General features: G+C 41.6%; 1 protein-coding gene across 13 annotated transcripts in view; it reads left to right on the forward strand.

Moving 5' to 3' along the window:
* The window catches only part of FHOD3 (formin homology 2 domain containing 3), a 423,570-nt gene that overhangs the window by 308,196 nt on the left and 91,727 nt on the right, over positions 1–23,647 (forward strand). For 4 of the 13 annotated variants that reach the window (XM_045527658.1, XM_045527659.1, XM_045527661.1 and 1 more), the window contains exons 12-14: positions 2,158–2,523; positions 2,923–2,997; positions 7,514–7,627. The exons of 2 other annotated variants lie outside the window; for them this stretch is intronic. In XM_045527658.1, the coding sequence (XP_045383614.1) occupies positions 2,158–2,523; positions 2,923–2,997; positions 7,514–7,627 (555 nt within the window). The remainder of the gene's footprint in view (positions 1–2,157; positions 2,524–2,922; positions 2,998–7,513; positions 7,628–23,647) is intronic. 7 more of the 13 variants (XM_045527665.1, XM_045527667.1, XM_045527664.1 and 4 more) reach the window with 3 other exon arrangements.

The following is a 23,647-nucleotide window of genomic DNA, read 5'->3' on the forward strand; positions in this document are numbered from 1 at the left end:
AGGGCTGCTCTGGGGAGGGAGCGTGTTTGGTTGCTAGTCCCACCATATGTCAAAAGTGAGCCACAGGAAATGACGCAGACCCTCCATAAAACACTAGTGTGGCTCCACATCTGCTTCAGCGTGCCTGTTGTGTCCCACACCCGCACAAAGCCTTCAACCCTCAGGTGTTCACAGGGTTCCACACCTACAGACCAGATGGAAGAATCTGGCTGGGAAGGGCATCTCTGTTGAAGGTGTGTTGTTATTTACACAGGTAGATGAGTGCTTGGCTTAGGCTGCGCGGGGTCCCTGACTATGCCGACTGAGGCCGGAGGGCATCCTTCACTAGAGACCAGTTGGGTTTTTCAGTGTTAGGAAGTAAAGGTGTGCACATTAGACACCCGAGCTTAATCTTGACAGTACCTAGGTATTCACTAACCTTGATCCTGGTGCTATTTGTTCTCTGGCCCAAAACTATGAGGCCTTAAAGGGGCATGAAGATTTCCCCTTCCTTCTGTTGGGTCCATGTCTCCATTGCTCCCACCTCCTGCCGGCTTCTGCTCAGTGTGTGCTTGACACTTGGTGTGTGCTTGACGTGGTGACAGTGCTCTGGGCACACTGCAGTGTGGTCTTGGGCCATCCTCCCATCCACCCAAGGAAGCCAGTGTGTCCCTGCCCTTATAGACAAGTGGAGCTCTGCATTTGAGGTAGGAAAGAAAATAGTCACAAACCTTTGCCCAAATAGCTATGGCTGGGAGTCAAGCTCCCTGGGAGAGAGACTATGGTTTTGAAAAATACAGAGTTTCACAGAGATTCTCATATTATAAAGGTGTGTATTAAAATACCTAAGTGGCTGGGCGTGGTGTCTCATGCCTGTAATCCTAGCTCTCTGGGAGGCTGAGGTGGGCTGATCGTTTGAGATCAGGAGTTGGAGACCAGCCTGAGCAAGAGCGAGACCCCGTCTCTACTAAAAATAGAAAGAAATTAGCTGGACAACTAAAAATATATAGAAAATATTAGCCGGGCATGGTGGTGCATGCCTGTAGTCCCAGGTACTCGGGAGGCTGAGGTAGGAGGATCGCTAGAGCCCAGGTGTTTGAGGTTGCTGTGAGCTAGGCTGACGCCACGGCACTCACTCTAGCCTGGGCAACAAAGCCAGACCCTATCTCAAAAAAAAAAAAAAATACCTAAATGTTTAAATCCAGCTTCCTGAAGATGAAAGTTTTATTTTAAATTTAAAAATATTTATTATAGAAGTGATCTGTGTAACCAAAAATATTTTACCCCCGTAATACTTTGACATAAAAAATAAAAATAGAGTAAAATAAAAATATTTAATTGACAAATAAAAATTGTATATATTCAAAGTATACAATGTGACATGTGACAATTTGATATATGTACACTGTAGTGATTACCACAGTCAAATTAATTAATGCATCCGTCACCGTCACCATTTATGTCTCTGTGTGTTGAAGACAAGTTTTTAAAACTAACCGTGGTAGATTCAGGCCTGTTTGAAGGAGTCTAGACGACAAAGGCTTAGTGGTAAGCTCTGGGGAGAGCAGGAAAGGGGTGAAGTTTGTCTTCCTTTCCCGGGGCCCTCCCTGTGGCCCTTTGCACGCCTTGCCGGCATTTCTCTCCTTTTCTCTTGTCCGTACTTGGTTGCACAAAAGGCTCTGAAAGCAGTTACTGAAGTATATGGCTTTTTGAGATACCTCTTCCTCAAGGCTGGGCTTGTTTGCAGGAGGACAGATCCTCTATTTGACCAAGACAAAGAGATGAATTTCAATTGTGAAAATTCAGGTGCCCACACAACCAGCAAGGAGAAACTTAGGGGGGTGGGCAGGTGCAGGAGAGCTTTTGGGGTCCATGAAATCCCTTCCCAAAGGCCTCCATGTGCCCAGAGACCAGATTTGGTCTGGGAAATGCTTCCTTGGCACCCTGTAAGTCCTGCCTCCTAGATGGGCGAGCCAGGATTGCTTGAGCAAACCAAAGTGTTTGGTGATAGGCTCTTATTCTGCAGTTCGGGAGACGCAGCTGGACTCTGAAGTAAGTGGCCATATAATAGCCCAGTAGTGGGGTTTTTACGTGTCTTTCTCTCTTTCCTAACCTTTGCTCCCTCTCCCCAATCTCTTTTATTCCCTTCTCTTCCTCTCCTCCCTGCTGGGCCCACAGCGAGGCCAGCCCTGCCTCAGAGCAGAGCCCTCCTGGAAAGGATGCTGCTCCGGAGAGTTCTGCCCTCCCAGCTGTCGCCAATGCCTCGTCGAAGGGAAAGCCGCTTCCAGCCAGCAGTGCGGGGGGGATCGCTCCGTGCAGTGGGTCCTCTGCGCCTGAAGCCACCCGGCCTGGCCTCCTGCTGCCCCCTGCCCCTGCCCGGGCTGTGAGGCCCTCCTCCCCCGCACCTGCCTCCCTGAAGTCGTCACCGACCATAGACAAGCTGCCCTACGTGCCCCACAGCCCCTTCCACCTCTTCTCCTATGACTTTGAGGACTCTCCCTTATCCAGCAAGGAAAAGGAAGCAGAGTCCCAGAAGGAAAACAGGTAGATGTGCCCACACGGAGGCTTGTTTGAGGCTAACCCGGGGAGAACACAGCCTGTTAACTGCGTCCTTTGGCTTGTCTGCTGCCGTGTTCGTGGGGATTTGAGTCAGAGCAGGGAGCATCGGGGTATAAACTAACTTGCTGACCCCTCACTAAATAATGACCAGTATTTAGATAATATGCAGAAGAAAATGGTCATCCACAAGCAGATCTTTTGTTATAATAACTAATAAGGGATTTTTAAGTGTAGAGTTTTAAAAAATACGCATGGTCTATCAAAGTCTGTGCATCTTGGACCCACCCATCTGGCATGAAGTTGTCTTTGACCTGCAGAATGCAGCAAAGTGCTTTGCCGTCTTTCCCTGTAGCATTGTGAGTGGGCTTGTCCTTTCTTTGACAGTTCCTCTGATTCTGTCCCTTTGAGCACATATTCTGCCTCTGAGCCCTACAACTTCCGGTCTTTCTCTTCTAATAGGTGGGTGTCTTTTTTTTTTTTTTTTTTCCCTTTTCTATAGCTTTCTGTATTGTATTCTAATTTACACATTTTTCTTTCCAAAGGTTTCTTATAGCATCCCATAAGATGGCACACAATTACAGTTTGAACCACTTCAAGGGGCATGAACATAATTATGTTATTTAACTATGAAAACTTAAATTATCATAAAAGCTGGAGATGAGGCAGAGTCCCTCTGCCGTCAGAACTCCCCACGAAATGTGTAACAGTTGCCATCTGCCTGTCTGTGTGGCTGCCCTTCACTGTTGGCTGAATTAGGAGCTCTCTGCTGGAGTGAGGAACCAGGGAATGGGGGACTGTGGGGGTTATATTTTGAACAAAATCAATAGTTGGTCATTCTGATAGCCACTCCTATCTTAGAATGATGATAACGAATGCTCAGTAAATGTTGGCTATTATGAGCTAGGTCCTGTATTGTCCCTGAAATTAGTGCTTTAAAGTATCACTTAACCCTTAAGAGATAGGATTCTATCACTAGCCCTTATTTACAGCAAGGAAACTGAGGCACAGAAAGGCTAAGTAACTTGGCCAGAGTCGAACAGCTCGTGAGGGGGGGAGTGGTTTCAACCCCTCCGGTGGCCTGCTTCAGAGTAGGGTCCTAACCTGTCCACGGTGCTGCTGCCTGTCTTTTGGGCAGTCTGTCGCTCTCTCCTCACCGGGCTTGCCACACCCTTGCCAGGGATCCTTTAGGCAAGTCCTTATCACCAAAATGCTTTTGCCAGAGCCTGTGTTTGCAGAACCCCAGCCTGGGTATCTGGCATGAAGCTGGGTCTTGTTTTCAAAGAAGGATTCTAGGATCTGGACCTGGAGGGCAGCTCTTTTATACCACGAAAATGACTAGTCTTTTTTATTAGCATCAGACCTTTCATCTAATAAATAGAAGGATTAATTTAGAACTGTGACCGTCAACCCTTTTTGCTTACATATAACATAAAAGAATTTTGAAGATTCCCTCAAAGTTTTAAGTAGACTTTCTAAAGTTTTTTTAAGTTTAAATAGTTGTAAAGGATCTAATTTGCCTATTGTATATATGCTTTATATTTTTGTCAACACCTTGGGGCTTCAGATTTAACTGATTGAATTATGGAGAATACTACGTAGGCCTAATTGGCAAAGCTAGTCCTCAAATGAGGACTAATTTCTAACCTAATTTTTGTTAGAAAAGATCTGACTTCATGTTTCAGTTGAAATAAGTTTATATGTGTTCCTGACAACTGCCTCAATTCTGGGTCTGATTCTCAGGTAGGTAAGATAAAGCAGTGAGGTCTTGCTCCTAGTCTGTCCCTGGAAAAATAAAGCAATGCCTTTTCCTTCCTCAGTATTTCTCAGGGAATTTCCTCAGGAGAGATGCTCTCCCAGATTGTTCCTTTGCTTGGCACCTCGGAGGTTTTACAGCACAAGGCAGTGCCCTGCACTGATACAGTCTGCTTGAGAGTTTTTCTGTTTCTAGAAGTGGAAGGCAATTGTGGAAGGAGAGGCAGGGAAGGGGAACGGGGAGGCCCTGAAGCAGCACAGGCTAATCTATTTTAAGAAAGCAGATATGGAACTTGAGGATCTGAAAACCCATTTCTTCTTCTTCCCGGAATGGCTTTGTGTACCCCTCCAGGAGTTGTGAACTGTGTTTGAATATCTTGAAACTGTAAGTTCTTTTCTAGGTCTAAAATTCTGGGATTGGTTGTGCTCTTTGACACAATTTTTGTGGAATGAATCCAACATGACTCTTATACCCTCCAAGAACAATATCTCTGTGCAAGTTAGGAGCTGTACGTTTGACTGGAATAAAAATACCTTGGCAACCTCATCTTCCCAGCAGAGTGTGTTAGCCCGTGATGGTGATCCTGGACTTTGTGGTGACCGTCTCGGCCTCTAATGGGGCTTTTCTGGGCCGCAGGTCCCTCCCACTTGGTCTGCAAGCATCACTACTATTTACAGTTCTGGGAGATGGGAGCAATAGAACATATAAATTGCCCAGTTAAATATACACGTAAATTTCAAAAAACAGCCACATGCTTGTGAATGAGATTGATTTTGATTTAACTGAGCAGAGTCTGTAAACTTTCAAAATCATCTGGCAGAAATTTGAGTACTGTATAAATATTATTTGAACCTAATGAATTTTCTGATGTTTACTTGCTGTGGTTTTCATGGGTCTGTGTGGCCACAGATTTGACTACTCATTAGTTGACTACAATAAAATGGGTTATAATAGAGTCCAACCCGTTAGTCATTAAAAAGACGCCCCCCCATACACACACACGGTAAATTGTATGATCCAGTTAGTTTGGCTGAAATTGAGAAGCAAAATTGGGCAGACTATGAAACATTTGAAGTAATCGTTTAACCATTAGAAAAACCAAAGTAAGGAAAAACATATTATGCTTGCTTTATTTCCATAACGTCATTTAGGCACAGTTTTAGCAAAGTGACCCTGTTAAAACATGCTGCAGGATGTCCGCTTGTGGTTGGAAGGGGGTCAGTTTAGCTGCTGGGGTAGGATGACAAGCTGAGTGTCCGGGTGGCTGCTGGAGCAGTCCCGGAGCCATGAGGGGCAGCACTGGGGCCTTGTTGCTTTCCTTTCCCTGGTCACTGTGGTTGCTGTCTAGTTTCTCTTTTTCTTTGCTCATTAGTGTTCCCTCCCTTCTCTCTTTCATCCTTTCTTTGTATGTTCCTTTCATCCTTTGCTTTTCTGCCTTCTACGAAGCTTCCTATGGTTTGGGAGCCCTCTTGAAAAATCAAACCAATCACGTGGAGAAACACTTAACCTGTTGGACAAATAGAGTGTTAGGTTTTTAAAGGGAAGAGAAAATGAGCACCCTGAAAGCAACTCCCACGAAGACTGTGTGTTAATAGAGAAGGACGATGGAGTAAAATGCTGTGGTCTGAGTCTCCGTCCGCCTGGCAGAGTGCCTGGCACTGAGAACCTGACATGTGAAACCAAATAAACAAATAGGGGGAACAACAGCCACGCTGACCAGAGTGAGGGGTGCAGGATAGATCTGGGCAATGTAAATATTTTCCATTATAATAATGGAATTTATCATTGAAAACTGAAATTTTGTCTCTTTGTTCCATCTTTTTAAAACATGGCCCATTTTTATACTTTTTTCCTGAACATAGTTTTTGACCTTTGAAAATATTTTGCAGTTATAGTCAAGCTGTGTATAATATTATATCCTTATGTTTTCATTCAGCCTGTATGTCAATATTTTCCATATTGTCACTTTCAAAATTGGTCATTTGTAATGGTTGCATCATATTCCATGGATGAATACTGTATCATACTTTCTTAGCGTTGTTACCTGATTGGGTAGTTTCCAGTTTTTCACCGTGATCTAAATAATGCTCCAATGAGTATTTTCATGCATGACGTTTTCAGTGTCTAAGTAACCATAAGGTTATTTCTTTGTTAGCTTCCCCAAAGTAAAATTACTCTGTTGAAGGATACATGCATTTTGCAATCAAGTTGCTTTCCAGAAAGGATTCTGATTTCTGTTGATTGGAGTTTGAACTGGATTCTCCATGTGTAGGAAGTTCTTTGTGCACATAGATCATAGTGGCTCTTGGGGTCCCACACATGATAATACAGTGTCCCTAACAAGTTTTAGGGGATGGAGTCAGCCCTGCTCTGTGGCTGGGTAGGTTGAGAGGCAAAGCTCTCTGCATTTCATTATTTGTAACTAATCATGAACGTCTGTTCCCATGAAAGGGCTTAAATGATGATTTGTTTTCTGGGAATGTTCTGAGTGATGATAGCTAAATATGAACTGCTAAAGGATATCCATGCTGAAAAACAGAAAGAAAACTCTAGAATTTCACAAATCCCAATACTTGTCAGAGATGTCTGGGAAATAATCGAAGCTTGTGTAAACCCTAGTGGCTGTCATTTTGGTTCAGGGGAAATGGTGGATGAAAACATGAATACACACACCACTAAGCCACAGGCCAGTCCCGAGGGCCTGGGGGCAGTTTCTCTTTGATCACTGAACATGCAATGGGATTATGTTTAATGAATGAAATTGATTCAGAAATACCTAAAGTAGAATTTTTAATAAGGTGTTTCTTTAGCCAATCATATGGTATTTCCTACACACCTGTGATGGAATAAGAACACTGATGAAGCAAGAAAAATCCTCATGATTCGAATGAAAATCATTTGGATTTTTATTAATAATTGATGTTAGCAACTAATTTTAATATACATCTAAAAAGACAGGAAATGGGAGGGTTTTGTTTAAACCCTTTGTCATAAATCTTGTTGCCTAATGGTTTTGGACTTTGGGAAACTTCTCCAGTGAGAAATGATCAGAACAAACCAGTTAGTACATCTCTTTAGGTTAGAATTATCACTAGCAGTGGTAGCATTTCCAGACCTGTTTTCTTTGCAAAAATTAAGATGGTTTGCTAAATCTTATTTATTTATTGACTTACACTCATGTATCTATCCCTTCCCCCTCAACCTAAACCTTTGCATTTTTAGGTACAGCAACTTTGGCAACAGCTCTTACCACTCCTCAAGACCCCCATCTGGACCCAGTGTGCCCACCACCCCCACGTCATCTCTCTCGCCTCCACAGGAGGCCAGGCTGGAAAGGTGAGTTCTGTCAGCCGATGGCTGTGGTCCTCAAGTGAGGGGAACCAATTTGATCAAGAATAGTTAACAAAAAAGTATAAATAAAATCCATAATGTGAAGTATTTTCCCTTACTTCATATAGTCCAAAGGCAAGAATATTTTCTCTCTTTCACGCTATTTACTAAGTATATATTTTATTGGAGGTGATAGTGTATTGTTGTTAGGGTCTCATCCCTTGCACACTTTCCATAAAAAATATAAAAATATCTTGTAAAATATTTGTGTGAGTGTTTAGATTCATCCCTTAAAAACTGTTCTAGATTTTATGGAAACTCTGTGATTTGTCTCATACACATCCGTTTTTACCTTTGAATGATTAGATCTACGTAAATGAGCAGGTAGTGAGCGCATTAAGGTGCTATGTAATTAATCCAGGACCTACTAGAAGAGAAAAGAATTGTATGGGTACATGGAAGGAATTTAACTTGGCAAGAGTATCAGACCACCAGAAATTAACTGATTATGACTCCTAGAAGTGAATGATTGTGTAAGGATGTGTTTACAAGGGAAAGGTAAGACCTGTAATTTTAGAACAATTAGAAGCAGTTATCCTTACATGGCAAGAGTGCTGAGTTAGAGAAGACCGGTTAGGGTTCCAACTCACTCACTTTGGAAGTTAGTCAATCCCTGAGGGTAAAATCTCAGTTACGCCAATCCTTACCTTAGAGGGTGGTTTTGATGAGCAAATGAAAAAGTCCATGTGAGAGTGCTGTGTGAAGCCCTCCATGTGTGTCCCACAGAGGACGATGGCATGTCATGAGTCTAGACACGAGTGATTCACGGAAGTCATTTACCTCAAATCCCAAATTGAAAACAAACTAGACCTGTATTCCACATTCTTATCCTCTTCCGCATATGCTGAAGTGTGTTTTGCTGAGCACTGCTGGAGACTGGCAGTTTCGTCAGGTTGTAGGGCAGGCAAGACCTTAAACCCCAGGAGGAAGAGGTGTCCAATATTGTTTGCCTAGCCACATGTCACTGCTCATTCCTAAGATGATATGTAACTCCCACGGTGTCATGTAACTAACTCCCACGATGTCAAATGCTCTGATTCCACAGGCCAGTGTGGCCCTGGGCTGGGCACACTCAGGCTAAGTTAGGTCTTAGTAACAAGGTAACCATTTGATTACCCTGAAGACACTCTCACCTATCCATGGCCCTGTCCTTGACCCTAGAGCACCGCCTCTTGGGATCAGCCGAGGTTACCTGCAGTCCTAGAGAGGTCACCATAGAGATGACCCTTGTCGTATGTGATGTAAGATTTGAGGCCAAATTGAGGAATATTGGAGTCTGACTGACACGACATTGCATATCTCAGACCTGCCAGGCTGCCAGTTCCTCAGGGACTAGAACCAGGCTCCATTCGTTGTTTTGTCCCCTGTCTGGGGCCTGACTGTGGTAGAGCCATGGCAAATACTGGTTGAAGGGTCAGGTGAATTAGCCATTCCCTGGTTGGGAATAGTTTGGAGCTCCATGAAATTGGGAAGTTACAAAGGGCAGGAGGCCCAGGTAGTCCACGGGTTTACCAAAGCCCTGGGCTTTGAGGATGCTCCTCTCAGCTTCTAAAGAGGAAGGCCCAGCCTCTGCCCACTTTCCTACCCCTGCAAACCCAGGTCCAGATTTGACCTGGAAGGTCCAGGACCCAGACTCCTGAAGGACTCCAGCCTGTGTCTCCTTCCCAGCTTGGACTGGCTGAAGCGCCCCAGGGAAGGAGTAAACCCGGAAGGGTGGGGCTGCATCCCAGAGTGCCTTGAACACCCTGGGGAGGAGGCTGGACTTTATTCTGAGACCACGGGGGCTGTTCAGGTTTGGAAGCAGAAAGTGACCAATTCTAATTTGTCAGCAGCATAGAACAAGCCCGCAGAGAGAGGCTACAGAAACAGGGGCTGGTGGGAAGCTGCATCCGAGTCCCAGAGAGATGACCACGCCCTACAAGGGCAGCGTCTGTAGGGCTGAAAGAGGGTCAGCAGGTTTGGCTGGACTTGGCTACTGCCTGGAACGAGTGAGGGTTTGGGCTTGTGCAAGTGTGTGGACAGTAGAAACAAGGACCTGAGACGGTACTGGAAGAAAAGCAAATTCGGGGTGGGGATGTTCAGCCTGGGTCTGCAAGTTCTGAGGAGTCTGCATGGCACCCGGGGAGATGTGCCCGAGGCCCCGGGGGAGGTGTGAACTCAGCAGCCCTTGGCTTGATGCAGGCCCTGGGATAAAGCCCCAGGGAGCTTGGCACTGAGACCCGGTCGCTGGGGAACAGCAGTGGCAGGAGTGGCTTCTCTTCTAAGCTCCTCCTCTTTCACAGCACACTGTTGCAGTAGGGACTCAGGTACCTTTACCATCTACCACGTCCTCTGGTGAGTAAAGTGGCTGCTGAGAGTTTAGCACTCCCTTTATGTTTGCGTGTCTTTTCCGCTGTCACGTTGTGTGGCTTTGAAAAACCATGGATGAATCACTGGAAATATCACATGTGCGGTTTCATTAAGACCAGGAAGCCACTGGGCCTGGCTGTATTGCCATTTTACTGTCACCTGGCTAGCTTATGTTTTGTGAGTGGGGGGGAAAAAAAAAGAAATACCCCCAACTCCAAATCTAATTTGTGCACCATTGCCCAAGCATATTATGCTGCTTTACGATAAGTGCTTTATGTGCACTTACGATAAAGACATTTTTGTATAGTTTACTTTTTTTACATTTTTGACAACTGAATTCTTTAGATATGACCCAAATCTGATTTCACATATGTAAGTATTTTCTGCCTATTAAGTTATGTGATTATTTTTACTGAGGTATATACTTCAGTAGAATTTATAAGGTTTATTGTTGAGATGCATTATATACCCACATATTATTAAAATCCAAAAGGAAAACTCTTTTCTTAGGAAAGATATTGAACTATTATAAGTAATAGTTGCATTTTGCAATAAGAACTCACATCTTCTGTGAGCATACTCCTGCCTAATAAACATTGTGCCAGAATGCCGTGCACTGCTGGGGAGCTCTAGAACTCTAGTCCCTTGGTTTCAAAACAAGACTGACTTCTCTGAAGTCCTAGGTGAATCAGGCCAACTAAAATGTCCCTTCATACACCCCAGCGCACTTTGGAAATGCAACTGGGCATCATTGTGAGCTTGGAGTTTTCCTTTTTTTTCTCAAGTGTAACAGTGTGTTAGATGTTAATAAAACTTGGAATGATAAATTGACCTAGAAAGGAAGTGCTGAAGAAACAATGTACAAAATTAAGGCAAGGATATTAAAACTAATCCATCTCCACCTCTCCTAGTGCAGCTTCTTTAATAGGGCTCTCTTAGAAGCAGAGAGTGCAGCATTAATTTTCATGAAATTGGAACTTAAGTTGTGCCAGAACAAAGCAAGAAAACCAGAACTGTTTGCAAAGGCCCTCAGGAATACAAGATGCAATTGTTTAATGAAAGCAGACTTTTAAAATGCTTCCATTTTGAAAATGTACGTTTGAGCAGAGAATTTCTAAATATTTTCTTTTTGAAAGAAAACAAAACTATGGGAACATTTGAACCATTCACGTTCAAGTATTCAAATGAAACAAATAAGCAAACAGTGACCACACCACAAGCAAATTATGGCTCTGGGCACCAGGTCTCTTCTCCTTCCATCCCTGCAGTGACTTCTCCATCTTGTGGGCCTTCTCGGAAATGGCAGTTCCTGAGTGAACGTGAGAGAGCAGTTAGTCCAGGGCCTGGGGCTGAAGGTGCTTTAAGGTGATCAGCCCTTGTGCTGGGACTAGGGAGTCCATGAGAATGAGATTCATCCTGCACTGTCAGGGCTCAGTGGGAGGATGTTAGAGGAACCTCAGGCCCGGATTTTAGGGGCCAAGGGAGGATTTCCCTATGGACATGCTGAGCTAAAACCTAAAGGGTTTAGCATGCACCTTAAGCATTGATTCTGTTCTCCTTTCCACTTGTAGTAGTACCATTGTTTACTACAGGTGACAGTCACCTGCTTGTTCTACAGATTAATGTGAAGAGCCCTTATAAGACTTTGGGAATGGTCTTTCTCATAGGGTTGTCCCAGCAGAGTTTTTCCTACTTACTGTGGATCATAAGCCCAGATATAAGTAATGACACCCACACCCCAACCCCAGGGAGGAATAATGGATAATAAGGGATGAATTTTGGTAAGAACACTTAACATGATATCTATCCTCTTAGCAATTTTTTAGGTATGCAATACCTTATTGTTAATTACAGGCAGTATGTTGTGAAGCAGGTATCTGAAACTTACCTTGTGTAACTGTAACTTTATGCTCATTGAACAGTAATTCCACGTATCCCCCTTTCCTTAACCCCCCAATAATCATCATTCCATTGTCTACTGCTATAGCTTGGACTATCTTAGATGCTTCATATCAGAGGAAGGATGTAGTGCTTGTCCTTCTGTGATTGGCTTATTTCACTTAGCAATGATGTCTTCCAGGTCCATCCATGTTATCACACATGGGTAGGTTTTCTTTTTTAAAGCTGAACAATACTCCATTGTGTGTATATACCTCATTTCCTTTATCTGTTCATCTCTTGATGGACATTTGGGCTGTTGCTACAGTGAACATAGGAGTACAGATATCTCTGAGATTCTTTTGGGTATATACTCCCGGAATTAGCACTGCTGGATCATAAAAAAAAAAAAAAAAAAGGATGCAACTTTAAAGTTTATTTTATTATATGGGCCTTACCTATACCCAGTATAAATTTAAAAGTATGAAGGAGTATACAGGGAAAGTGGAGTTCCCTCCTACTCACTTACCCTCCCTAGAAGCAAAACTCCTACCAATTTCTTTTGTATACCTCAGAGACATTTTTTGTTTGTATAAGCAAACAAATGTTTAATATGATTTTACACAAATAGTAACACACTACACAAACTATTCTGCATTTTGCTCTTTTACATAAACATCTTGGTTCTCTTTTCATAGCAGTTTTTGTAACTGGTGTGTTCTCTTTAATGCCTGCATCATACTTTTTTCTCTGGATGCTACTTTATCCACCCAATCCCATACTGGTGGGCCTAGTCTTTTGCTATTACAGATGATGCTGCAGTGTAATTCTTGTGTGTGTGTCATTTTGCACGTGTGTGATTATCTGTAGGGCAAATTCCTAAAAATGAATTTAGTAAATCAGAGTGGTTGTACATTTTACATGTTGTTTGGTTCTTACCAAAGTGCTCTTTGTAAAGATTATAGCAATTTGGATTCTTCCCTGCAGTGTGTGAGAGTTTGTTTTCCCATTCTCTTGCCAAAGGGTCATTAAACGTTTCAATCTTTGCTCACCTAGTAGTGAAAGATGGTATGTCAGTAAAATTTTAATTTGCATTTCTCTTATTCTGAATGTGATCGAACATGTTTTCATATGTCCAGGGCCCTTTTATGTTTCCTTTTCTATGAATTTTTGGTTCATGGTCTCTGAGGGTTTTTTTTCTTATTGAATTGTAGAGGTTCTTTATAAACTGTGATAGGAGTAGCAATTATTTTCCTCAGTCATTGGTCTTTTTAATATTTCGTTTATGGTGTTTTTACCATGTAGAAAAATTTCAATTTAAAGAGTTACATTTATTAATCTTTATCTTCTGGGTTTTTTGTGTTCCTACTGAAGAAGGCCTCTTCTCCCATGGTTTCTTCTAGTACATTTTTCACATTTAAATATTTTATCTGTTTGTAAATTATTTTGGCAAATGGTATGAGGCAGAAATCTAACTTCAATTATTTTGTATGTTTCAGTACCATTTACTGAATAATCCATTTTGCTCTACCAATAGAAGTTCAGATTTGTTTATGCGTCCATGTGTCTGAACTGTTCACTTAGGAGCATCGCCTGTTTCTCTCTGCTGCCTTCCCCGACCAACCATTCCAGGCTCTCAGGAGCTCTCCTTCCTCCCCGTTTGTCTTCACCATTTCCTTAGTAGTCATTGGACTGTGACTATGTCATGTGCTACCTTGGACAGTCCTATCATCATTTTGTCATCTGCTATATTGGGAAGTTTTGTATGGTGATTGACAGTGCTGGAATAAAGAGCCCAGCCACATTCTGGGAAACTGGAAAAGTGGGAGCCTACTGTGCTTAGTGGCAGCTTCTCCTCCCAGTTCAAGCTCCCACTTATGGGAATCTCACTTCCTGTGCCCCCTTGAACACCTCTATCTACCATTTGTATGGTGACTCCTCCCTCAGAATTAAGGTCTCTTTCTCCATGCATTTCCTGCCTGTTGTCAGTTACTACAGCTCTGGCAGTGGCCACCTGCCAGACATGCCTTTGACTACTGCCCTGTATGTAGCTCACTGACACCTGTGTCTTCCTCATCTGAATGGGCTGTCGGTTCGGTACAGATCAGAATGCTATGTCTTCCCATTCTCATCTGCTTTGGCTTTGACCATTTCTTGTTCTGACCTCACTAGTATCTCCATGTGCCTTGAGGTTCTCCTTGTTTGGTTTTTGAATCACTGTTTTCTGCAGGTAGGTGATCTATGTGCTTTTCTGGATCCCCAGTATTTGCTGGCTGTGTTCTATCACACGATCTCCACAATACTTTCTTTAAAATTGTTTCAGTTGAGAGCCCCACTGTCCAATGTGGCTCTAGTTAAAAAAAATTTAAATTGGTCCATCAAAGTGTATTTTTTAAAAACCCAAAACATCTCTGAGAAAATCCTAAATTGCATGTAAAATGGGATAAAAGACATGGCCTTTCTAGATCACAGTTAATGGCACCGGCCCATGATTGCCAACAGGGAACAAAGGTACTAGTGCAGCCTGATTCCCCACCATCCAAACGGGGAAGCTGTGTGCTCCTAGGACTGCTCGGCGGCGGTTTCCCTCCCTGCCTGCTGCCAGTTCTTGATAGCAATCTTGTTACAAACAACTGGAGTTCTCTGTAAGGCAAAATATGGTCCTAATTAATTGATTGTGCTATATCCAAAGTACACAAGAGGAGAAACGCTGGATCTGTTGATGGAGTGATTTCACAGTAGGGTCTGTCCTCTTGATGGTAGCTTCATGCAGTGACTGTGGGCACTTGGGGACCTGGGCTCTACCTTGCCAGAGGACTCTGGGTCCTCAAGAGACACTAGAGATTCTTTCTCCCACATGTATTTAGGATCTGACTCCCTCTCACCATTCCTGCTACTATCAATGTCATGGTTTCCAGTTGTCCTTGGCCACAATGGTTTTGCACTGACATTGTACAAAGATCACAGAGCGAAAAGAGGTGTATGTGTCTGAGTCATTTCTCCTTCAGAAGATGTATCCTTGGGATCCTGCTATCTGCCCTTTTATCCCATTTCCCCACTCCTTCCCTGAAAGCCAAGCAAGAGGAATAAATAAGCTTTACTGTTTCAGTGGAAGAAGACTGACTTTCTGGGTCCAATCTGGAAATTGTGTATGTATGTAGGATACACAAGTCCTACATACTCCTATTTTTCATTTAGCAAATATTTATTGAATACACTAATCAAATCAGTCCCAGTCCCCAACTTCAGTGGCAGAAGTAGAAGATAAGCAAGTTATCAGTAAACAGAGTTTCCATTGTAGTAAGTGCTGGGAAGCAAATGAAGCTTTGTAGAAAAGCTAAAAAGGGGGAGATCTCATCCAAGTGGGGGCTGAGCACAGGGGCTTCACTGTTGTGAGGGACACCTCTGGCAAGAGGTTTGGGAAATCGAGTCAGCGATATAAGGCAAATTACAGTTTGCCCAGTGTGGGGGTGGGGAAGGGAAGGTAATGACAGGGATAAAGAAGGGGAATGAGTCCACATCTTTCTTCAAAACATGATCCTGCAGATCTGGACAAGATGGGAGGCTGTCTGGAACAAATCTAGTTTAGAGAAGAGGCAGTGTGCAGAGGAAGAGTGTGTCAGCCTGGAGAAGAGAGACAAAGAGAAAAGATATGGCAGGATGACCTCACTCTGGGCCAGCCAGGCCTGGCACCAGGTCACACAGGAGGTACTGGTGGCAGTCAGTGGTTGTGGAAGCTGCCAGGAGAATGGTTGGACTGCAGAGCCAAAAAGGGGTGGACTTGGAGCTGTGACAGGAGAGGACTGACCTCCTTTGGGCTGGAGGACTCACTTGATCTTGGACAAGAGGGTGGAAATTAAGAAGGAATGAGAGAACAGGGAAGAACTGCTGTATGCCAAGGTCAAGGCCAGTGGAGAGGCTGCAGCGTGATGACGGCCAGGGCCTGGAGGAATGGCTTCATGCTTTACATGGGAGCCAGCACGATAATGTGAGACTCCACATGGGACCGTCTCCACAGCACACTGCGTGGGCCTTGCCTTTCCCTCCCATGGCCAGGCAGCTCGGGTCTGCACTGAAGCAGTGTGTCTGGCAGGATGGAGAAGAGAAAGAAAGCAAGAGGGAGACTGAAATCCATGTCCTGCCTTTATGGTGGATGTCTCCAGTATTGTACCAGTGATGACTGAGAAAAGTTGCCCATTTCTTAGAGTTGCCTCTGGGCTTGCTCATTTCATCATGAGAGCTGGGATGTGGCCCCTGAAGGTGTGAAGGAAGAGTCTTACGTTTCCTTGTTTCAGGGCAAGCAAGTGCCTTTGACAGCTGGGTGCAACCCAGAGCTCCCTCTTCCCTGTGATCATTAGATCCTCAATCTCATAGCCAGGTTGTGAGGTTGATCCCATTGTTCAACGTCATTTAATTGCCATTTGATTATTATTTTTGGCCTCTAAGTCTTCATGTTATATTGTATACTTATGAATTAAGTGATAATTTCAAATATCAGATACTTCGTGAACTTAGTTTGGCTTTTGTTAGTGTTTAATTAGAGATTATCATTTATTTTTTAAACACGAAACACTGAAGGTTTGCTTCTTTCACAAAGATGTTGCTCGAACTTACCAAAGGGTATTTTCTAAACAGCTTTTTTTGCAAAATTGAGGTGCAAAAAATTGCACATATATTTGGCATAGGTATACCTGAATGAAACCTTTACCACAATCAAGATAATGCCCATGTCCATCACCCCCAAGAATTTTCTCCTGCCTCTTTGTGATGACTGTTGCCCTTCCCTGTCCCTAAGCAAGCACGTATGTGTCATTATAGACTGGTTTGAACTTTTTAGAATTTTATATAAATGTAATCATGCAGTATATACTCTTTGGGGGGAGTTGACTTCTTTCAAATAGCATAATTGTTTTTAGATTAATTCATTTTGTTGTGTGTTTCAGTCATCCATTCCTTTTTTATCGTTGAGTAGCATTCCACTGTATAGATAAGCCACAACTTGTTTATCTATTTGTTGATAGACATTTGGGTTGTTTCTGATTTTTGGCTATGAATATTTATGTACAAGTCTTTGTATGTTCATGTGCTTTCATTTCTCTTGGGTAATCACAGTTATGCATCGCTGGGGATATGTCCTGAGAAATGTGGTGTTGGGTGATTTCATCATTGTGTGAACATTGGAGTGTACTCACGTAAACCTAAATGGTATAGCTGGCTCCTACACATCTAGGCTATATGGTATAGTCTCTCGCTCCTAGGCTACAAACCTATACAGCATGTTACTACCCTGAATACTGTAGACCACAGTAACACAATGAGAAGTACTTGTGTATCTAAACATATCTAAATATAGACAAGGTACAGTAAAAATATAGTCTAAAAGATATTAAAAAATGGTATACTGGTATAGGGTACCTCTCATGCATGGAACTTGCAGGATTGGAAGTTGCTCTAAGTCAGTGAGTGGTGAATAAATGTGAAGGCCTAATACATTACTGTATGCTACTGTAGACTTAATAAACACTGTACACTTAAGCTACACTAAATTTGTAAAAAATAAAATAATTGCACCATAATGTTATGATGGCCATGATGCCACTAGGTGATAGCAATTTTTTAGCTCCATTATAATCTGTGGGACCACCATTATGTGGTCCTTTGTTGACTGAAACATGGTTATGTGGCATGGAACTGTTACTAAAAGTGGAGTGGCTGAGTCAGACGGTAGGTACATGTTTAGCTTTTTAAGAAATTGCCAAACTGTCTTTCAAAATGGCTGTGCACACTGGGTAATGCTGGCCTTATAAAATGAGATGAATGTGTTCCTTCCTATTCAACTTTCTAGAATAGGCTGTGTAGAATTGGTATTGTTTCTCCTTTAAATATTTCTTAGAATTCACCAGTGAAGGCATCTGAGACTGGAACTTTCGTTGTGGGCAAGTTTAAAGCTACAAATTCAATTTCATTAATACCTACTTATCTGATATTAATTCATATCAGATCATATGTTTCTTGAGTGAGCTTTGGTAGTTTTTGTCTCTCAAGGAAGTTTTCTACTTCATCTAAGTTGTCAAATTTATTAGAATATAGTTGTTCAGCATAGTCTTTTATTCTTTTAATATCTGTAGAATCTGTAGTGATGTCACCTCTTTTGTTCTTAGTACTGGTAATTTGTGTTTCCTCTTTTCTTCATAATGCATCTGGCTAGGGGCTTATTATAATCTTATTGATCTCAAATAACCAGTTTGTGATTTCATTTAATTTCTTGACTGCTTTTTGGTTTTATGTTTTATATATACTCTATTTCCTTTTATCTGCTTACTGAATGTGAAATTTTCTTTTACTCAGTTAGGAGATAAGGTCATTGGTTTGAGACTTTTTTGTCTTTTCTGATATAGGCATTTAGTGTTACAAATTTTCCTCTAAGTATTGGTTTTACTGCACCCCACAAATTTTCATATGCTGTGTTTTCATTTTCACTTAGTTCAAAATGCTTCTTAATTTCTCTTTTGATTTTTTTCTTTATTCCACGGATTATTTTGAAGTATTTATTTGGTTTATAAATATTCATGGTTTTGCCAGCTAACTTTCTGTTATTGATTTCTAATTTAATAAAACTGTAGTCAGAGAACATATTTTGTATGATTTGAATACCTTTACATTTATTGATATTTGTTTATAGCCCAGAATATGATCTGTTGTGGCAGATGTTCTGTGTGCATTTGAAAAGATTATGTATCCTGATGTTGTGTGAAATGTTCTATAAATATCAATTTGATTGATAGTATTCTAGTATACTATATCCTTAGTGATTTTCTGTCATCTTGTTCTATTACTGATAGAATAGTGAAGAAATCTTGTATGATAATTTTAGATTTATCTCTTGCAAGTCTGTTAGTTTTCTCTCATGTGTTTTGAAGCTCTTTTATTAAGTACATAAATGTTTACAACTGTTATATTCTCCTGATGACTTGAGCCCTTTATCATTTTGAAATGACCTTCTTTATGCCTGGTCACATACCTTATTCTCAAATCTACTTTATCTGATATTAATACAGACTCTTCAGCTTTTTAAAAAAAACTGGAAAAAAATGTAGTACTAATATATATATATTTTCCATTTTATTTGAACATAAATTAGGTTTCATATTAAAAATGGGTTTTCTTGGAGGCAGCATATTGTTGAATCTTCTTTTTTAATCTGACAATCTCCACCTTTTAATTGGCGTTTTGGGACCAATTTAATGTAATTACAGATTTGGTTGAGTTTAAATCTTCATACTTTGTATTTGTTCCATCTCTTCCTTTTCCTTTTTTTTTTTTTTTTTTTTTTTTTGCCTTTTGGATTGAGTATTCTTTATTAGTATGTTTGTTTCCTTTGTTGACTTGTTTGTGATAACTTATTTTAGTGGTTGCTTTGGGGTTTATAGTATACATTTTAACTTATAGCCTGCCTTTCTAGTATCTTTTAAAGATATTTAAATATTAATAACAAAAATAAGGGTTATATTTACCCAAGTCATTATCTTTTCTGATTCTGTTTGTTCCCGTGTGTTGATCAAGATGGCCATGTGGTATCATTTACCTTCTTCCAACATTTCTTCTGGTACAAGTCTTAGATGATAAATTCTTCCTGTTTTCTGTGTCTGAAAAAGTATTTCACTTTAATTTGTGAAAGGTATTTTTTGCAAAATAAAGAAATTACAGAAAGTTTTTTTTTTCTTTCATTACTTTAAAGATATTGCTCCACTTTCTTCTACCTTATGTTGCTTCTGACAGTAAATTTTCTGTTATCTTTATTTTTGTACCTGTCTTTTTTCCTTTGGCTGCTTTTAAGACTCTCTCTTTATCATTGGTTTTTAGCAATTTGACTTTGATAATGTAGTGGTATAGTTTTTTTATGTTGCTTATGCTTGGGACTTAGATTCTTAGATCTGTGGATTTATAGTTTTCTTCCAATTGGAAAATTTTTCAGTGCTTATTTCTTCAAAAATTTGAGGTACTTTTCACCTCTTTTCTTTTGATAATTCCAGTTGCATGTAAATTGGGCCGCTTGAAATTTTCTCAAAGTTTATTGGTGTTTTGTTGATTTTATTTTCAGTATTTTTTTTCAGTGTGTTTGATTTTGAATATTTGTGTTACTGTGTCTTCAGGTTCACTGATAATTTTGTCTGCAGTGTCAATCTACTGTTCAACTGATCTTTAATACCTTTCATGCCTTAACATGTTAAATCTCTAGCTCCTTGAATATATGGACTATAGTCATAATAACTGTTTTAATATTCTAGCCGACTAAGTCTATCATATGTCTCATTTCTGGATCGGTTTCAGATGATTTACTTCCCCCCTCATTATGGCTTGTATTTTCTTACTTCTTTGCATGCCTGATCATTTTTTATTGGGTACCATATCTTGTAAATTTGATCTTGTTGGATGCTAGATGTTTTTGTATTCTTATAAATATTCTTGAGCTTTGTTCTGGGATGTGCTTAACTCAGCAACAGTTTGATCCTTGTTGGTCTTGCATTTTTAGGTTTGTTAGGCAGGACCAGAGCTATGTTTAGTCTAATATTTTTTCACTACTGAGGCAAGACAATTGTTAGAACTTTAACCAATGTCCTGTGTATTATGAGGTTTGTCTGTCTGACTGTTGGGAATAGCCATTCTTCTCTGCCTGGTGCAGTCTCTGGGCACTGTTTGATTCATTTGGGTAGTTCTTTCACGGGGCTCAGGTAATTTCCTTACATGTACTGATCAATCCTCAACTGAAAACTTGAGGGAAACCCTCTGCAGACATTCAGAGGTCTGTCTCTCTGTAGCCCCTTTCTGGTATGTTACACTGCCAGCTTAGCTGCCTTGGCTTCACCAGACTCCCAGCTTTGTCTCCTCTACTCAGGGAGACTTCTGGGTTCTGCCTCGGTTTTCATTTCTGCACCAGGCCCTGCAAACTTTCTCCAATCAGTAAGGTGGGTGATACTGGCAATCACCTCCTTTGCTTTTCATCTCTCAGGAATCACTGATCTTCACCCTCTGATGTCCAGTTTCTTGAGTGCTGTTGTTTCATATGTTGTCTCATTTTCAGTTGTTTGAGGTGCAGGTAAAGCTGGTTCCTCTTACACCATATTGACTGAAAGCGGAGATCCCAGAGCTTTCCCTCACTGTTCAACTGAAGCAGGCCTCCAATTATATGTAGAATATCAGTTGGGTTCAATGTGCCAACTTTTATTTTATGGGTAATTTTTATTAGGAAAGCCAATTTCTGGTGAGAGAAAAAAAAGCAACATGGAAATGATGGATTTTGTTGTCCGTAAAGTTGTCCAATTGCTACAGCATGCAGTTTTGTAACATTGCTCATACCACTGATACAGACATCCTAATTCAGTCGGTGTGCGTTGATGACACCCAGCTGGGTGCAGGAGCTATGGAGGAAGGAAGAAAAGTAGGAGCCAAGGACTGTGCTCTGATGAGTTTACAGCCTTGCCAGGAATGACGTTCATTCACAGCACAGTGAAGAAACAAACCAATCATTTGTGATGATGAGCCAAGAGGCCACATCTAAGAGTTTGGAGAAATAAAGAGCAGCGTCCACTGTGGTCATCAAGGAAGGTGTCTTGAAGAACTCGGGTAGTGAGAAGGGGAGAGTATTTCAGGAAGCAAGGTGCTACTAGGCAAAGGAGCTAGTCTTCTTTGGGGAGCATGAAAGTGAATGGCTTGATTGGCATGGGGGACATTTTGGGGGACAGTGGGAGGCGAGGTTAGCTAGTAGGTCAGATTCTGAGATATCTTTAATTCCTTCTACGTTTCAGGTTTTATTGGAGTCCACCAAAACAGTGCCAACTTTTTCTGACAGAGAGAAAATGTTCTCAAAACCCATTCTGTTTCAATCAGCTTTGGACTGACTGCATAAGAAACTACCAAAACTATGTCTTAAAAGCACCACCATGTATATACCATGCATATGAGTCTGTGGGTTGGTAATTTTGGCTGAGCTGCACCTGAGCACTTAATCTGGTCCCAGTCGGGTTCACTCAGGTGTTTGCGGTCAGCTGGTCGTTGACTGTCTTACTCCATACCTAGCAATTGGCTGCCTATCAGCTGACTTGATGGGGCAGCTGGGCACCCTGCCTCGTTCTCCAGCCACCTAGCCCAGGCTTGTTCAGACGGTGGTGGTTGTGGGGTTACCAAGGGCAACGAGGGAGCAAGCCCCAGTGTGCAAACACTTTTCAAGCCTCTGTGTGAATTGAATCACATTTCTGATTGCCACATCAGCCAATGCAAGTCACAGGTTCAGCCCAGATTCAAGGGGATGGATAAAGACAGGTTTTTTTTTTTTTTTTGAAGGAGCTGCTGCAACATTTTGTGTCTATTTTTATAAGATACTGTACATGCTTTAAAAATTTATTGTGCAATAAACAAACAGAAGAGTGACCTGCTGACTGTTGAGTTTAAACTCATCCCTTTGCTCAAAAAGTCATTGCAGACTATCCGGCAGACTTCAGTTATATTTGGAAAAGTTCTCAAATGTTTTCAAAAGTGAAGCTAGTGTGTTTTAATCTCTCCTATTTGTCTTTATAAAGATTTAATGTTTAGTCTATTTGCAGATTATTAGAGCAACAAAATACCAACCCATCATCGAAAAAGAAAGACTATAGTTGACAGAAAATCTCCCCCTCAGCGTTTGGTCGAGTCCTCTCTCTCTGTTGTCTTTGCTCAGCCTGGGCAGTGGGTTTGTTCTGTCAAGAGCCAAGAGACATTCCAAACTTCTTAAGATGGAGATTGGACTGGTTGTCTTGTGTTGTTTTTCTGGCAAATCACTTTTCCACTAAAAAAGCAGCAAGTCTTAGAAAAAGGAGAGGTTACTGTTTATGTGTTTAAAAACCCCATTGTATTATGGAACAGATGTACTGTTTGTTTCTGAATCTAGCAAATCATTGTCATTATCAAGTATATAATTTTGGTTCTTTCTGGAACCAATCCTTTTATTACTCAAGTTAGCATAATGGAAATAATTCTAAATGCCTATGAGCAAAACAATGTCATTTAGTTTACCTCTCTCCTCCTCAAAAAAAAAAAAAGGGGGGGGGTAATAGAGGAAAGCAGTGACCTAAGTTAAATATTCCTGATTACCATGCAGTAGGTTTTCTGGGTCCATCACAATAGTGAAACACTCCCAGAAAGAAAGGGCTGGAGACCATTTGTGACCTCAGCCTGGGATCTGAACATGGGTTCCCAGATCTGCTCCTCACTCAGTGGGGGATGAAAGAATTCAGGGTCCACCCAAGGTCAGATGGGTGGCAAGTAGCCAAAGCTACCTTGGCGTCCCTCTCCTTCTGACTCTATCCTCCTCTCTTTCCATCCTGCTGCTGCATGGACAGGGATCCCTCTCTGATGGTACATATATCCCTCCAATATGTGTTACAGTAATATTCGGATTTAAAACTCTCATTTTCCCATGATGTCCACTATGATTTCAGAGTATATTTTCCAAAGGAAAGAAAGCTAAAAACTCTCATACTCTTTAAGGAACTCTTTATGGCTTATATGCTAAAATCTGAAAAATGAGCCCTGAGTTTCTGTGACATCTACACACTCACTTTCAAGCACGTGTGCCTTGTAGTGTCCCCCTGAGTTTTCACCCACAGCCCCGGTGCCTGACAGCCTCACAACTAGAAGACAGTGCTGAAGGGCACATCCACGTCTGCACGCCAGGGGACACAGTCCCTCTTCCCCTCTTAGGGT

Source organism: Lemur catta, chromosome 16 (assembly GCF_020740605.2).
Source record: "Lemur catta isolate mLemCat1 chromosome 16, mLemCat1.pri, whole genome shotgun sequence".
NCBI classification, from domain to species: Eukaryota; Metazoa; Chordata; class Mammalia; order Primates; family Lemuridae; genus Lemur; species Lemur catta.